Source organism: Semicossyphus pulcher, unplaced genomic scaffold (genome assembly GCF_022749685.1).
Source record: "Semicossyphus pulcher isolate SPU_LCO1_2020_fin unplaced genomic scaffold, fSemPul1.0.p SCAF_22, whole genome shotgun sequence".
Classification (NCBI taxonomy): Eukaryota; Metazoa; Chordata; class Actinopteri; order Labriformes; family Labridae; genus Semicossyphus; species Semicossyphus pulcher.
The window spans coordinates 15,910,154-15,925,482 of NW_027211696.1; the positions used below are offsets into that span (position 1 = coordinate 15,910,154).

Below are 15,329 nucleotides of genomic sequence, written 5' to 3' on the forward strand. Positions count from 1 at the left end.
ATAGAGACATCAGAATTAATGCTTCATAACCGGCGCTTTAACCACAACCTCAGCTGAGACCTCCACCTCACTGCAGGCAAGTTCATCTTAAGCGTAAGTGTAAAAAAGATCAAAGCAGAAAGTTTTACCTTTTCTCCAACAGAACCAGGGTTTCCAATACCACCAGGAGGACCCTGAGGGCCGTCGGCTCCTGGGGGTCCTGAGGGGCCTCTGGGACCAGGGGGACCGGGTGGACCCTACAGAAGAAAGCATCCTTAGCAAAGACGGGTCTCCAGCTTGCTTGTAACATAAAGTAGCTGTTGAATAAAAGCCTCTTACCATCTGACCAACGTCTCCAGTTTCACCTTTCTCACCAGGAGGACCAGGCAGACCCTGAGGAGTGAGCAGAGTCATGTTCAGTGTCTTAATGATATCACTTCATCACAGTTAGTCACACTTCATCACTCCTGCCCGCACCTGCAGCCCGACTGGGCCAGGAGGTCCGGGGAATCCTCGCGATCCTTCGTCTCCCTTCTGACCGAACAGACCCTGCTGACCTCTGGGACCGGGCTCGCCATCTGCACCCTGAAGAGGTCACAGTCAGAGGATGCACATGTGAGCGGTGCTGTTGGGTTTCACAGGTATAACAGAGGAGGCTGCGAATGATCTGATCAACGCATGAAGTAGAGACTTACAGCTGGACCGGGTGCGCCGACGGGTCCTTGAGGGCCGGTGGGACCAGGTGGACCCTGTTGAGGAGAAGGAGACGGTCTTATCCTTCACTTGTAAAACCATTAGAACCCATGAAGTCTCTTATATTTCAATGCTAAGGCTGTAAGTAAACAACAACTTACATGCTCTCCTTTGTCGCCCTTGCTTCCCTTCTGGCCTGGTTCTCCGAGCTCGCCCTGTTAAACAGGTAATAATGAAGAGATGAAGACAGAGACAAAAATACAACACAAGGTAAAATGTGGCAAACAATAATGTTAGTTTAATTTAGCAGACGCTTTTGTCCAAAGCGACGTACATCTGAGAGTTAATACACGAGCAACGATCGAGACAGGAGGGAACGAAGTCAGTAAGAGCCAACAAACAGCTTCAAGTGCGATCGGACACTGGTGCCAACAGGAAGTGTAGAGGCCGTTTATTTTCTTTTATCTTTTTTAACAAGATCAGTATAGTCATCATCATCATCATAAAAGTCCTAGTCAGCATCCTCGATGTCCTCATCATCAGTAGCATCAATATCATTAAGGTCAGAGGTGTTCATAAAGAGCTGGGTCTGTAGCTTCTTCTTAAAGGTGAAAGGGACTCTGCGGACCGACTGGAGTTTGGTAGCTCGTTCCACCACCGGGGGATGACTGATGTTACGTACGTATACGTTCATATTATACTGCACAACACCATATTACATCTGATATTCTGTCTTTGCTACTTTATTAGACATTATTACATTATTATTATGTATTATTATTGATACCACATTCTGTGTATTATATTATACTACACTCTATTATATTATACGATAATACTTTATAATTGAAATTTTACGTTTACATTACATTTTTACTGTTGACTTAATATTCCGCATTATAAACATGTGCATACTGTAATATAACAGACTGCCACTTTTACATTGCACCTTATATTGTACTATATGTTCCTCATATTATACTGTATGTATCTCATACTGCTAAATGCTGCTGCTATTGACCATACATGTCACTTTATCCCACCACTCACCTTATATTGTCACTTTTGTATATCAGCTGTATATACCTCTTATTTTATTGTATTTATGTTATCTATTCTTATTTCTATTTGTATTCACCTTCTTCTGAATTATCTTATGTTAATTATTAGTAAAACACTCCCAAGAACAGAAGCTAACCAGCACCAGAAAAATCTACATGCAACTCATCCCACCTTTTGAAAAGGCTTTTAATAGAGATCAGACTTGGATTTTTTATTTTTTTTTTAAGATATTTTTTGGGGCTTTTATGCCAAGAGACAGGGGCAAAGGGTCGAACCTGGTGCTGCCGCATAGAGGACTGTAGCCTCCTTACATGGGACGCACGATTTAACCGCTGAGCTACAAAAGCGCCCCTGACTGGGTATTTCAAATTACATTTCTCCTCCTCTGAAATATGGTGATGAATATAATTCACATCTACAAGGGGGGTCTTATCGTGATGAGTCATTAGCGCTACTAGCCGCCAAAACATACCAGATAATAAGTCCCCGTCTCGGCCTGTTTGCACCGGCGTTCCCACAGTGAGGAACCTTACACCTTTATTTCAAAGCTTCCACATGCTGTGGGTGTTTGGAGAAATAATGTTAATAACTGCAAAAAGCCAAAGGCATTCACTGTTTGGTTGGAGTCAGACAATGCTCTTTTGTGAGGCGGTATTAGTCTCCAAAATAAAAGCCTGCGGATGTTCGCTCCCCGTGGACCGGACTCATAATGAGAAAGCGTCTGAATGTGTGTAAACATTAGCTTGTGAGATCCTTTCTGCATCTACATGGCAAATACCCTCTGTATCCTCTGCGTCCGCCTGCACCGCGGGGACCATCATAAGGCCCGTTAAGAACTGAGGCATTCATCAAAGGAGGAGCGATTATCCTCCGACTATCTCCGTATCTCTGATCTCCCTGCAAATATTTTCAGAGCGCATGAGGGTCACTTTCACACATTCTGTCACTGCCACATCAATTCCTCCTCCTTCCCCACCAATCTGTTTGTAAGCAAGAGTACAAAGCCGAAACAAGGCAGGTTCACCTTTTAAAGATCTGTTGATCGATGCAAACTCTGTCGGACAAATTCCCCTCGGAGCGTTTAAGGTCACACGGAGACCAGAGGATGTTTGGCTCAGATCTCTCCTGTTAAGTTTAGTGTCTTTGTAAAGCGGGTGAGTGTGCATGAGCTGTGTGTTAGAGCGTAGGGGGGGCGATATGGACAAAATCCTATATCACAATAACAACATGGTAAAGCCTATTTTTGGATAATCCTGTGTGAATTAAATACTTGACAAACAAAAGAGTATTTTTAGTGCAAACTTCAATATGAACATGTAATGTATTGATCTCTGACAGCAATATTAACATTGATTTTTCAAAGTAAAAGCCTGATCTTGCTTTCTGACTCCCCCTCCTTTGTTCACAAGGCTTTTATTTTGAAGTGTTTCCGGGGCAGCTGTTCCCGTAGGTTTGTTTTTTTTACTTTATCATTTACATTTCTAGGAAGTTGTTTGGTAGATAAGGTCACTCACAAAACTCTTTATTGCAGTTCCTGCTTAGTTGTCTTTGAAATGAAACGTAGTCCTAAGTCTCACGTAGGCCTGAACCTACATTATGTTAGTAAAACATTAATTAATAAGAGATTACAGACGTAACTCGGGCGCTCTCTCTCTCTCTCTCCGTCTCAACTCATATTCTTACTTTTGCTGTGTGTTAATTAAAGTCCCGTTTCTAATGTTAATTAGATCGTTTTCTTATAAGACCAAACCCCGAAACCTTTAGGACCCAAAACTACCTCTGGAACAGCCAGGTAAAGTGAGGAGTGATGAATGTATACTTTTTATTTACGTGAATAAATTATTATTTACAGTTCAGCAGACGCCTCTTCATTCTTTCCTGTTTATAATAAATAAATGACTTTTATAAAGCGGACATGGCGGATGGCCTTTATTAAGGTAAAACTCGTGTAGTAAGACAGAGCTGGCAGGATCAGCCCAGCTGAGTCTGCAGCAGACTCGCAGTCAACGTGCACCCAGCCGTCACAGGGCTCCGTAAAAGGGAGGTGGTGCCTTACATGTTGTGTTGTGTGTCTGATGCGTGTTCTCGGCGGCTCGCATTCGTCTCGTCAATGTCCGACAAAGTCTGTTATCCTAACTCTTAACTCCAAGATGAAACTTACAGGAGACTTCACGCCTGATTGTAACTTCAAACAGATTTTTTTTAATTTCTTTGTGATCACGAAGGAACACTTGTAGCTCTTTGTGCTGCTGGCAAGGCTACAACAGTGACTAGACTTCCTGCAGATTTTCAAAAGACGTCTACCTGACTGTTGACGCATTCTCAAATTGACCATCATAACGTAATACTGGAAAATAAGAACAACTAAATAGTGCTAAAATATACTGACATTTAGACTCAATCATGTCCAACAGCAAACATACTCAGATGGCAGTCAGTGCTCTGATGTCAGTGTTGGATCTTGCACAGATGCCCAATTGAGCTTACAGGGCAGTTAGCTTCCACGTGCGTACACACTTTTTTTTACAGCATTTAACCCACATTATCAATAGACTCGGGTAACTTCATTCTTTGTAGCCCCGTGGGGCAAACGTTACCAAGCGCTCCGCACGTGAGGCTTGTTTCAAAAGAAGCCTGTTTAGCTTGCTAACAGTTAGCGCTGAGACGGCTGGCGGTCACGGAGCTCGCGACGCGTCCTGCAAAGACACGCCCACCCGGGTGAAACAGCGTGTTTTTAGGGAATCCCCCAGCCGTCACGATCAACAGCAGGTTTTGCGACATCACGACAGAGACGAACATTTTCATTTTGTTTAGATAATCGCCATATTAACCCTATTAGAGCGCGTGTGTTATGCAGAGTGCTCAAAGCTTCGATGCAGCCTCTCTCTCTTTACTTGAGCAAGAAAACATGACTCACCTTGTCTCCATCCTCTCCAGGTGGTCCAGGAGGTCCTCCGGGTCCTGGCAGACCCACAGGTCCCTGAATGCCGTCTCTTCCTGCAGGGCCTTGAGGTCCTTTCTCTCCCTGAAATACATCCATTACACAACAAGCACGGGTGTCAGCCACGCTTCATCTGTTTCTATTCCACTCATCACTTTTCAGTGCGGCGGTCTTACCGGGCCGCCTTTCTCTCCGGCAGGGCCTGGGGGTCCCTGAGGGCCGGGGCGACCGGGGAGGCCTGTCGGTCCGGCGGGGCCAGAAGGACCGCGCTCACCAGGAGAGCCCTGCAGCAGCACGCAGTCATGTTAGCAATCACACATCAAGGTTTTAACACTGAAATAAAGTCACTATATTAAGCACACAACAAACAGAGCTCTGTTATATAAGTAGCAAGCTGTGCATATCATTATATTATGTAACAGCTATAAACAACTGAGGGTGGGAACTTTACTATGGAGACAATTCCCACAGATGGAGACAGAAGAGAGCAGAGTGACAAACTGAGGATGCGGATGCTGTAAATTGTACTCACAGCGGGGCCAGGTGGGCCGTGCGGACCCTCATTCCCTTTCAGGCCGTGAGCCCCCTGCAGAACAGGATAAAAAAGAAGGCGTCAGAAAACAAACACATCAGCTGGAGGAGCACACTTCCTGCCTCACGCCGGACTCCCCATCTTCAAACAGGCCCAGCGTGAGGTGGAAAACCTATAGTTCTCAAAGTGGAGGCTGAGAGCAGATGAGGAGAGCGGTTATTTACAAAGACGGCTGCGAACACACTTTACATAAAAACAAAAAAAAAGAGCAGGTGTATCGCCTCATTTCTGCATCCAAGAGCGAAACAAAAAGCTGTTTTATTCTCATTTCTAACAAGTTAGAAAATAATGTGTGTTGCGTAACAGTCGGGACACGACTTTATCAAGTTAGAATAAAAAATGAGAAATTAAAAAAATAAAGCGCCAGGAGCAAACTGTTCCCGTTCTGAAGCCCACTCAGGGATCTGATATCATGTCTGATTCTTCAAGTTCGCCACAGTCGATTTATTAGCCCAGAATTATTATGTAATAAGCAAGCTGTGAGAGATATTGAGTTTGTGTGATGCTATTGTGCCGAGCAGAAGGCGATACTCACCACAGGGCCGGGCAGGCCTCTCTCTCCGGGGAAACCTCTCGGCCCGGGAGGACCGTCTTTACCTGCTGGGCCTGAGGGACCGGGGTCGCCCTGTTGTTGAGAGCACAAGGCAATGAATACTGTGAAGCAGTGGTAAAGTAAATTACTCTCATGAGTGGAGTTTAAAGCAAACATTTCATAAGAATTTGGTTTAAATAACACATAAAGTGTTAATTAAATCGGAGGCCGTATACGGGGCTATAGTCCCAGGTTCAACTCCCACCCTCAGCCCTTTGCTGCGAGTCATCCCCACTCTCTTCCCCTGTTTCCAACACTATCCACTGTCCTCTCAATAAAGCTGTGACTGTGACTGTGAGCGCCGTCCTTTTGTAATTAGTTTGTTAAAAAATGTGTCCGGTCTGAATCAAACAACCAATCAGGGCGAGCGTTCCACGTAACTAGCCCCTCCGTACAAACTAGCATCATCTGGCTTCTACGTGACTCGTGTCGGCAGCGTGCGCGCAGAGGTCGTGTCGGTCAGTAGCTACGGCAACTTGCGGTAAATTTCCTGCACCTCCTTTGCCGACAACGACATCTACTGCTGAAGAAGAGGAAGGAAACAGCTACAGAGAGAGCCCTGAAGAAAAAGAGGGATCAGACGAGTGGGAGTGTAAGAGGTCGCCCTGTTCCTTCTTGACGGTAGCTCTGACGCTAAGAGCTAACAGTAGCACTAAGCTACAACAACTGTGGACCAGCTTTTTACCTCGTTATCATTTACCTCGAGGTAAAAGGCTGGGCCACTATTTAGTATGTTAAAAAATGTGTCCAGTCTGAATCAAACGACAAATCAGGGCGAGCTTTCCACGTAACTAGCCTCTCCGTACAAACTAGCATCATCTGGCTTCTACATGACTTGTGTCGGCAGCGTGCGCGCAGAGGTCGTGTCGGTCAGTAGCTACGGCAACTTGCGGTAAATTTCCTGACAACGACATCTAGAAGAGATGAAGAAAAGAGGAAGGAGAAGAAGAGGAAGGAAGCAGCTACAGAGAGAGCCCTGAAGAAAAAGAGGGATCAGACGCGTGGGAGTGTAAGAGGTCGCCCTGTTCCTTCTTGACGGTAGCTCTTACGCTAACAGCTAACGGTAGCACTAAGCTACAACACCTGTGGACCAGCTTTTTACCTCGATATCAGGTAAAAAGCTGGTCCACACCGAGAATCAGAACTATAATGATAACTTTAATCGTATTTTGAACATTTTGACAGCATTAAAGTGTGATTTTTTGGAATAAACAGCATCTCTCCTCTCTCTCTCTCTCTTTGCCTCGGTGCTGCAGAGAGACGTGCAACGGCTGCGCGGCACACACCAGTTGCAGAATGTGTGTGCGTGTCTGGTGGAGCGGAGTGACACAGAGAGGAGGATGTTCATGTTCCTTACTGCCACTTTAATCATCCTGTTAGCATGGGGTGGGGGTAAATCAGTGTTATTACAGGTTATTATCATATTAAAAGGTGGCTTAAAAAGATCAAATATGAAACAGAGCTGCAGTGTTCACCTTAGCTCCTTCTTTCCCTGCAGCTCCAGGTAGACCCTGTTCACCAGGTGGGCCCGGGGGTCCAGGGTGGCCTCGATCTCCCATTGGTCCAGTCTCACCTGTCGGTCCCTACAAATGGTGAAAAGAAAGCAGAGTTACTACAGCATCAATCCAAGCGGCGGAGGAGGTGTGAAGAAGAAGAAACTACATTCAAAGGAACACTGCGAGCGGAATCAGCAGTTTGATACAAAGAAGATGTTACAATCTCTTCTTCGAGTGCAAAAAAAAAAAACCACGGCGCCGAGAAGCGGAGCATTTGCTGCGTGGGAGGTTTACTAGTCATTAAGGCCACATGCAGCTCTGTTATCATCAATGCTCTCAGCTGGCATTAGCGCGGCGGCTGGGAGGGAAAGTCTGTTAAACGGTTATGCATAATGGATGAAGAGCCCGTTGCTAATATGAAAGAGGATAAACAACACTTCAGTCACGGCTCGTGATGAAGGTACGCGGACAAATCAATTTTTCGCTTGGGAGGACAAAATGATGAGAGTGCTCTTAATGATCGCCGGTCACAACGATCGGCAGGTTTCTGTTATCCTCTCCAACGCAGGGTTCAAATTTAAAAACCTTTAAAAAGTCTCCATCGAATCAACCATCTCTGATAATAACATGCAAGTCTGCAAATGTGACTCACCTGAGGTCCGACGACGCCTGGAGGCCCAGGTGGTCCAGTCTTGCCTTGGAATCCCTGCGAACCACAGAAGGAAGAACACGGCTGTCATACACCTGACTCTGCGGGAAAAAGATGAAGAGCGGATGTAACTTGTTTACTCACAGTCTCTCCTCTCTGTCCAGGATGTCCAGGCAGTCCGTCTTTTCCTGCGGGTCCCTGAGAAATACATGAATGTGAGTGCACAGATTTGTAAAAGAAAAAGGTGATGGTGTTAGACATGAAGTCGTGCGTGGTGTAGGAGGTAGGACTTACAGGAGGGCCCTTTGGTCCGGGGAAACCTGTTGGTCCCTGAGGCCCTGGCAGACCCTGAAACAAACAAATAGTTCCTGGTCAATAAGCTGTAATGCTGTCAGCGAATAATCTAAAGTGGAATATTTATTTGTTAAAAAAAACGGATAGTCGATTCTTAAAGGAGCAATTCACCCCTGGAAAAAGCTGGTGTTGTCTGTAATCGATAGAAGCAATAATATTTGAAATTGGCGCCAGAGCCAGCTTGTGGTTTCGCGCATTCTACATTCCTACAACACCCAGAGTGCATTGCGCCCCTCCCTCTGAAAGGAACGGCCCAGCGAGACACGCTGGAGTGAAATACTACCGTTTTCGCTGCAGGTGACGTCTCAGAGCGGCTCAGAATCTGAAATGATCGTCTGAAAAATCTTCAGTCTACATTTCAAACCTGACGATTTTGAACGAGACATGACATCGGAGGCGGGCGTCCTACATTGAGGAAGTGTAGTTTAGCGAGCTCCCTGGTTTTACGTGGTCTGGCGGAGGTTTTCCAGGGCCCATTGGAGAAGCGGGTAGCGTCCTCCAAAGGCACAGAGAGACGTTTTTTCCTACCTTAATGGCGTTAGCTACCCATAACAGCATGATAGGACTGAGGTTGAAAATCGGGGAACTGGCCCTTTAACATTACTATTCAATGTGAAAAAGCTGTCGTATGTCCTCGCGCGCACTCTCTTGGCTGCGGAGCATCTTTGAATGCATCACAACCTCTCTTTATATGTTAATAAGTAACTTTAATGTCGCGGAAACGAGCTGATACAACAATCATGTGGCGTGCGGTAATGATGGCGGAGAATTCAAATCCCAGCCTGGACGGTAAGAGTGAGACTCTCACCCCCAGCGTAACAGACAGGTGGAGGTATTTAAAAGACATGTTTATGTTTCAATAAATATACCTGTCACAGCACAGCTCGCCCGGAGCGCTGAATGTCCGTCCTACTGTAACACTTTGTTTCTTTTTGTGTAGGAAGCCTGTGTTGATCTTTTAAAAGGCGTGTTTAGGTTTAAATAAATGTCTCTTGTCATATTTGTTCGCTCTCTTGTGGCCATATTGCGCAAAATTAGATATTTGAATTGTTCTAACATATGTGTTTTTTAGAAGGAATAATTGAACGTCATTTTGGCCAATTTTGACGGCTCTAATAAGCTGTTATTCAAAACAAAACAAGATGAGATAATAAAATGACGCTTGAAGACGGTGTGATAATACGTACCCTCTCGCCGGGAGGTCCAGGTGGGCCGTCATTTCCTGAGTTACCCTGCAAGACAAACACGAGGGTAAAAGTGAAGCTTGTGCCACAACATGTGCAAGAACGTGTTGTCTTATGGAGCGTATTTCTCGCACCTTTGGTCCAGCTTTCCCTGTTGGTCCTCTCGGTCCTCTCTCTCCACGAGGGCCCTACATTCAAAGACAAACAGATTACAATCCTAGAAAGATGAAGCGTCTGTGACCTAAATTATGATCAGTCGATTTTGCGAGAGTTCCCCCCCCTCCGCTCCCCGAGCACACTCAGGTTCATCCTCCATTTCCACTCGTGTGCCAAGCCGGCCATCTGCACGTTAGCACGAGTCTGCTGAGTAAGACTTACTGTTGGTCCTCTCTGTCCGCGTGGGCCAGGCTTTCCTGCTGTTCCCTGTGGACACGACGAACACACACAATGATCAAAGGAGTGGCATCATTAAGAGGCTGCATCCTCCACGAGAAGGACTCTAATGCCAGCAGACAGTAACATTAGCAAACACATTTCAACTGAGTTGGGCCGTTTAGGAGCCGAGAGATGATCTTTCATCATTAATTAGTTATTGCTTGTTTTGGAATAAGCATCAATATTTATCATCACTCATTACCGCGTCAGAATGAGACATTTTAATAAACACTAATGGACAATAAAATGATTTTAAAGCAATATTACAACTACAGTGGCTGCATACAACTTTAATGAGAAACACAATTATATCTTTTGTTAGGCTGTTAAGTTCCAAACAATCGCAGTGAAGCTACGTTAATGGCACCGCCCTCCCGTTCTGTCGGGGAGCCTGCTCTCATAAACTTCATGAATGTTTTGTGAAGATGAAAAGCTTTATTCGGCCTGCTCCACTCGTGGCGAAAAACCATTACTCTCGCAGGCAACCTAATGGCCCATTCCTTAAACAAAGAAAATGAAACATCGCTGCAGCAGCACAAAGTGATAAACAACGCTTTGGGTCTCAAAATGAGTTGTGTAAGTAGTTACAGAGAAGAAATGCAATCGTCTTTCCGTCCTTGGTAAGAAGCTTTTGTTTTTAGAGCCATGCAACTTCCGCCAGGTTGATGAATGCGCAGCGAGGACAGGAGCCCATCTCCAGCGCTGTGCCGCTATTGATCCAACTCTTGTTGGAGCGAGAAGAATAACAAGAAGTCTATCTGACATACCCGAGTTCCTTTCTCTCCGTTGGCGCCGGGGAAACCTTGGAAACCCTGAGATCCCTGTGTGCGGCAAAGAAAGCAATTAATCATCGGAGGCACAAAGCTTTAATATTATATCCCTTGTTTATTCCCTGAGATACCACCTAGCATATTAAATGCAACAGGGGAATTAAGTGCACCGTAAATAAAAGGCAGTGTTTTATTGTTGTTGTGTCAGGAGCTGAAGGCTGACACCAAACTGCATATTCAAATCCCCGGCTCTTTGATCAGGGAGCTTCAAGCATGTCCAGTTGTCAGACTGCGGCTTTGCTCTGAGAGGCTAAAGGGTGAGCCACCAATAAATAGTTCAGAGAGTCAACCTTCACATGCAGATGTATGAATTTTTCATTCCCTTTCATTTACACACAGAAATATGCATGAGTGTAGCGACACTTTGGCCAAACATGCTGCTTCCCTTATCAAGGACTCTTTGCTGAACTCAAACTAACAGCAATACATGCGAGCAATTACCTTTGGTCCTTGTCTTCCTGGGTATCCGGGCAATCCGGGAACTCCAAGTTTACCCTGTAAGTGAATAAGATTTGAGTTAACATTCATTTAAAAGGCTGTGGGATGCGAGGGATTCAGTATTTCACTTCCATGAAGGTAAGGTCAAAAAATTGTCATAACAACATCAAAGGGACAAAGATGGCTGTGTCCTAATCCAGGGGCTGCGTCTTTAGGGACGTATTTGAAGGCCGAAGGCGTGTTGAGGTGCTGAAGGCTCCTTCAGACGCAGCCGACAAGTGCGTCCTCCTTTTCCCGGGCCACGAAGGATCCATCGTGTGCATCCTTCGTGGCTCAACGTATATATCCCAAGATTCATTGCGCGCCAATTCAAGCAAGATGGCGGACTCTTAAGCAGCCCAGGAATACACTTTTAAATGTAAAAGTTTTTGGTTTCAATTCTAGCTAGTGATGTGAATGTTTAAAAACGAACAGGGCTGTGAAACAAATTACCTTTAAAATAATAGGTTAAGTTACTTGACGTTAGTTATGCTAGCTAGCTAACCCGCTAGCTACCTGTTACAAGGCGACAGGAACGGCGTTTGGCGACGCAAGGAAATCCTCCTTGTGTTATAAAGGCTGCAGCCCTTGAATTGAGACACTGAATTTAGTTTCTAGTACGGGACAAGTGCTGGATCCTTCAACTCCCATAATGCAACAGGATAAATCTTTCAAACTATGCTCACTCAAGAGCCTTCACACTGCCGGTAGTAGCGAACTGTCCCTTTAAGGCGTATTTTGCTTCATATCCTGCATTATGTAAAACGATACTGCACGATGCTTGTGATGCATAAATTACGCATTAGAGAAACTCATTATTTATGGGACATTGCACTGTAAATATCTAGTATTTTTATGAGTAATCAAATTTGCAAAGTTGATAAAATGATGATCAGAACACGCCTCACATGTTGCTACATGTGTACAGCTGTAAACACACCGATTAGTTTTCTTACTCAGGTTGTAAAACACGAGCACGCAGCAGCAGAACACAGCAGCGTTTATTAGAGCCAGCTCCATGTCTGAAAGTTGTAATGTTGGCTGCTACGCCGGCTTTAATTAAATATGAAAATGACTCAGCTGTTGCCTCATGTGTGATCCAGATACAGAGCAGCGTCCACATCTATAATGCAGTGTTAGCGCAATAATGCTAATAAATGTATAATTCATATTCAGAACTAGCACTATAAGGAGAAGGCTTAAAGGATACTATACACATACACCGTGTTACTGTGGAACTTTTATCTCCAACTTTGGATAACGACAAATCAAAGTCTCAAGGATGCTCAATATCTGTTCAAGCCAGTTTCAAAGCCTTTGGTGAAACACCACAGCGAGGCTGCATCCACGAGAAAAGAATGAAGTTATTTTGGCCCATAAAAAGGCTGAAGTGTTGTTAACAGCTTACCCAGTGTTCAATCTAACAATAGAGAATAAAGACCTGAATCCATTTAATGCTCCCTGCTGGTTCAAGGGCAGCAGCAATGAAAAATCGGTTGCCGCGCAGAAGAAAACGATCAGAAAAAACGTTTTCCTTATTAGGCCATGCTGGGCGATTATTCTCAATCAAACATGACTGATGATACAAAATAACAAGCTGTTATTTTATTCAGTTGAATCAGTCAGTGACACATTTTGGGCAGAGGACTTTAAAGTAGTAGTTAAATGACAAAATCATCTTACCTTCTCACCACTTGGGCCAAGAGGACCAGCATCTCCTGGGAGACCTGAGCGACCCTTTGGCCCCTCGGGACCGTCTTCTCCTCTGGGTCCAGCTGATCCAAGCTCTCCCTGGAAAGCACATATAGCATATTTAACATATTACACCAGATCAGCATCAGCTTTAAAGAGGGGGTATTATTATTGTTTCACATTTTAAGACATATATATATTGTTACAATGTTGGATGTCCAGACTAAACGTGGGTGAAGTTTCAAATCTGTAGGTAAAAGTATGTTGGAGTAATCCCCAGGCTGCTCAGCTGTTGTGAACGCCAGGTTTCACACAGAGTGTTCTACACGCTGCACTTTGTGACGTCACAAAATGCAGCCTCAGCAGGCGCGGTTTCTTAAAGGGACGGAGCTGACTGAGTCGTTTGAGGCAGAGGCTGTATGAGGGCCTGCACAGAGCACCAGTGTGAGAAAAATTAGGAGTTTTTCTTACTGAAAATTATGCTAAGCTACTCCAAGTGAAATATGAAGCTTGAAATTAGCATAATATGCCCCCTTTAAGAACAAAGACATACGGCAAACCTAAAACTAAACCTACGTATGTCTTGCCGTTTTGCCGTGTTTCTGTGCACTATACTGCCACCAACTGTCAATCAGTTAAATAGCATTAAACACGACCACATATTTGCATTATTACCCTCTTAAGATGACCGAAATCTTCATTATGTCAGCCAAGTGACGCAAACCAAACTCTGACCACTCATCAAAAAGTTGCTCCATACTGCCTCTAGTGGTTAAAAACTGCACAGGATACCTTTAAAGGCCCAAACACACAGAAGTACTTATCTCACATGAAAGATGTTTATTGGTTTAAAGGGGGCGTGGCCAATTTGCAATGCACAATTAAGGATTTTGCCATTTTTAATCAAAATCTGATAAGTATCGAAGGGTCATTTTCTCTTGTTAGGAGGCTATATTCAATTAAATCTGGTCAAATCACATCTAAGCTGTTTGTACATTTTTACTTTACACACTACCTTTAATTATTGTGCAGTCAAGTCTTCTAATACATAGCGTTTTGCCATGTCGTGACTTACCATTTTATGGAAGAAATGATTCCTATTATGTAAGGTTGTTCCTTTGAAACACCTTTATATTCTTATTCTTTTGTGTCAAGTACAAAAACTTTTTCTAGTGTGTCAATTCTGGGTAGCCCGGGTCGCCCCCCCTTAAAACTGTTGTGAGTGCGAAGTTGCTTAAAGAATCAAGTAAGGCTATTTCCCCTCACCGCCTGCCCCTCAAAGCTCTTAGTGATCCTATTATTGCCTCTCTCTGTTCGTGCGCTCGCCTTCTAGCAGGACACACACTAAATGACAGAATACAAACTCGCCCTGACAACCAGTCGCTGCTGCGGGGACCCAATGGTGTGTGAAAGGTATCTACTTAAAGGCTTGTGCAGAGTTGCAACAGCGCACACCCACACTCAAGTACACATAAAAAGGCATCAAGCTAACTGTACTTGACTCACACACACTTGCAAGCTCATCAAAGAGAGCACTCGAACTTGAGCGGGCACACACACTTTTCATTGGCATGCTTAAAAAAAAATGAGTCATTTAGATTCAAGTCCATGTGTGTCTCCTCCAGAGCGGAGGGCCTCCTCAAATCCTTGCTTTCATCTGTATCTGCTGCACCTCCTGAGAGAAACAGGCTGAAGCCCCATGTCTCTCTCCCGGGTTTGAAGGGGTTTAAAGTGCCATTGATTTCTCCTTCCTTTCTGTGCTCAGCCAGAGAGACAACCAGGTCAGGGATTGGGGGGTTTGATGCTTGAAGTAGGAGCAAGGGAGAGTTATGTTTTTCACTGTAAAAGACTTGTTTCCCCACTACTTGACATTGTAAATCCCAGATGCAGATATTCGGGGTTACACCTGTCAAACTTGATATTTCCGCCAGAAGTTTTTTGAGATTCAGGCTGACGGGAAAGTGGAAGAGGGGGGATGCTCGCGTAGACACATACGCAAGCACACACAACAGCTGGCTACAGGAACAACACCTTATGTTTGCTCATTACCCACAATTCCAAAGCAGTCACAGGGGCTTAGACCATAAGGGGCACATGTCAAGAGATGTTGGTTCTCGAACTTAGTTCAGTTAAGGGTCAAACTAAGCCCCAAAAACAATTTGGAGGTTTTGAGTGCAGTTGTTATAGTTGTTTTATTCCTTTGAAAGAAGTTTCGACCACTCAAAATGTGATTTATACATGCATTTCTCTTGTTATAAAGACGGTTCCTTTTGTGATGTTATAAAGACTGTCCCTTTGTCATGTTATAAAGACTGTTCCTTTTGTGATGTTATAAAGACTGTTCTTTATCGTG

At 44.5% G+C, this 15,329-nt stretch overlaps 1 protein-coding gene across 2 annotated transcripts in view; it reads right to left on the reverse strand.

The window, feature by feature from the left end:
* col5a1 (procollagen, type V, alpha 1) overlaps positions 1-15,329 on the reverse strand; it is a 94,459-nt gene that overhangs the window by 17,891 nt on the left and 61,239 nt on the right. For both annotated transcript variants that reach the window (XM_069673752.1, XM_069673751.1), the window contains exons 30-48: positions 12,968-13,075; positions 11,249-11,302; positions 10,745-10,798; positions 9,921-9,965; positions 9,677-9,730; positions 9,546-9,590; positions 8,299-8,352; positions 8,149-8,202; positions 8,008-8,061; positions 7,335-7,442; positions 5,803-5,892; positions 5,208-5,261; positions 4,852-4,959; positions 4,652-4,759; positions 834-887; positions 675-728; positions 457-564; positions 319-372; positions 129-236 (exon numbers count right to left, since the gene is read on the reverse strand). In XM_069673752.1, the coding sequence (XP_069529853.1) occupies positions 129-236; positions 319-372; positions 457-564; positions 675-728; positions 834-887; positions 4,652-4,759; positions 4,852-4,959; positions 5,208-5,261; positions 5,803-5,892; positions 7,335-7,442; positions 8,008-8,061; positions 8,149-8,202; positions 8,299-8,352; positions 9,546-9,590; positions 9,677-9,730; positions 9,921-9,965; positions 10,745-10,798; positions 11,249-11,302; positions 12,968-13,075 (1,368 nt within the window). The remainder of the gene's footprint in view (positions 1-128; positions 237-318; positions 373-456; positions 565-674; positions 729-833; positions 888-4,651; positions 4,760-4,851; positions 4,960-5,207; positions 5,262-5,802; positions 5,893-7,334; positions 7,443-8,007; positions 8,062-8,148; positions 8,203-8,298; positions 8,353-9,545; positions 9,591-9,676; positions 9,731-9,920; positions 9,966-10,744; positions 10,799-11,248; positions 11,303-12,967; positions 13,076-15,329) is intronic.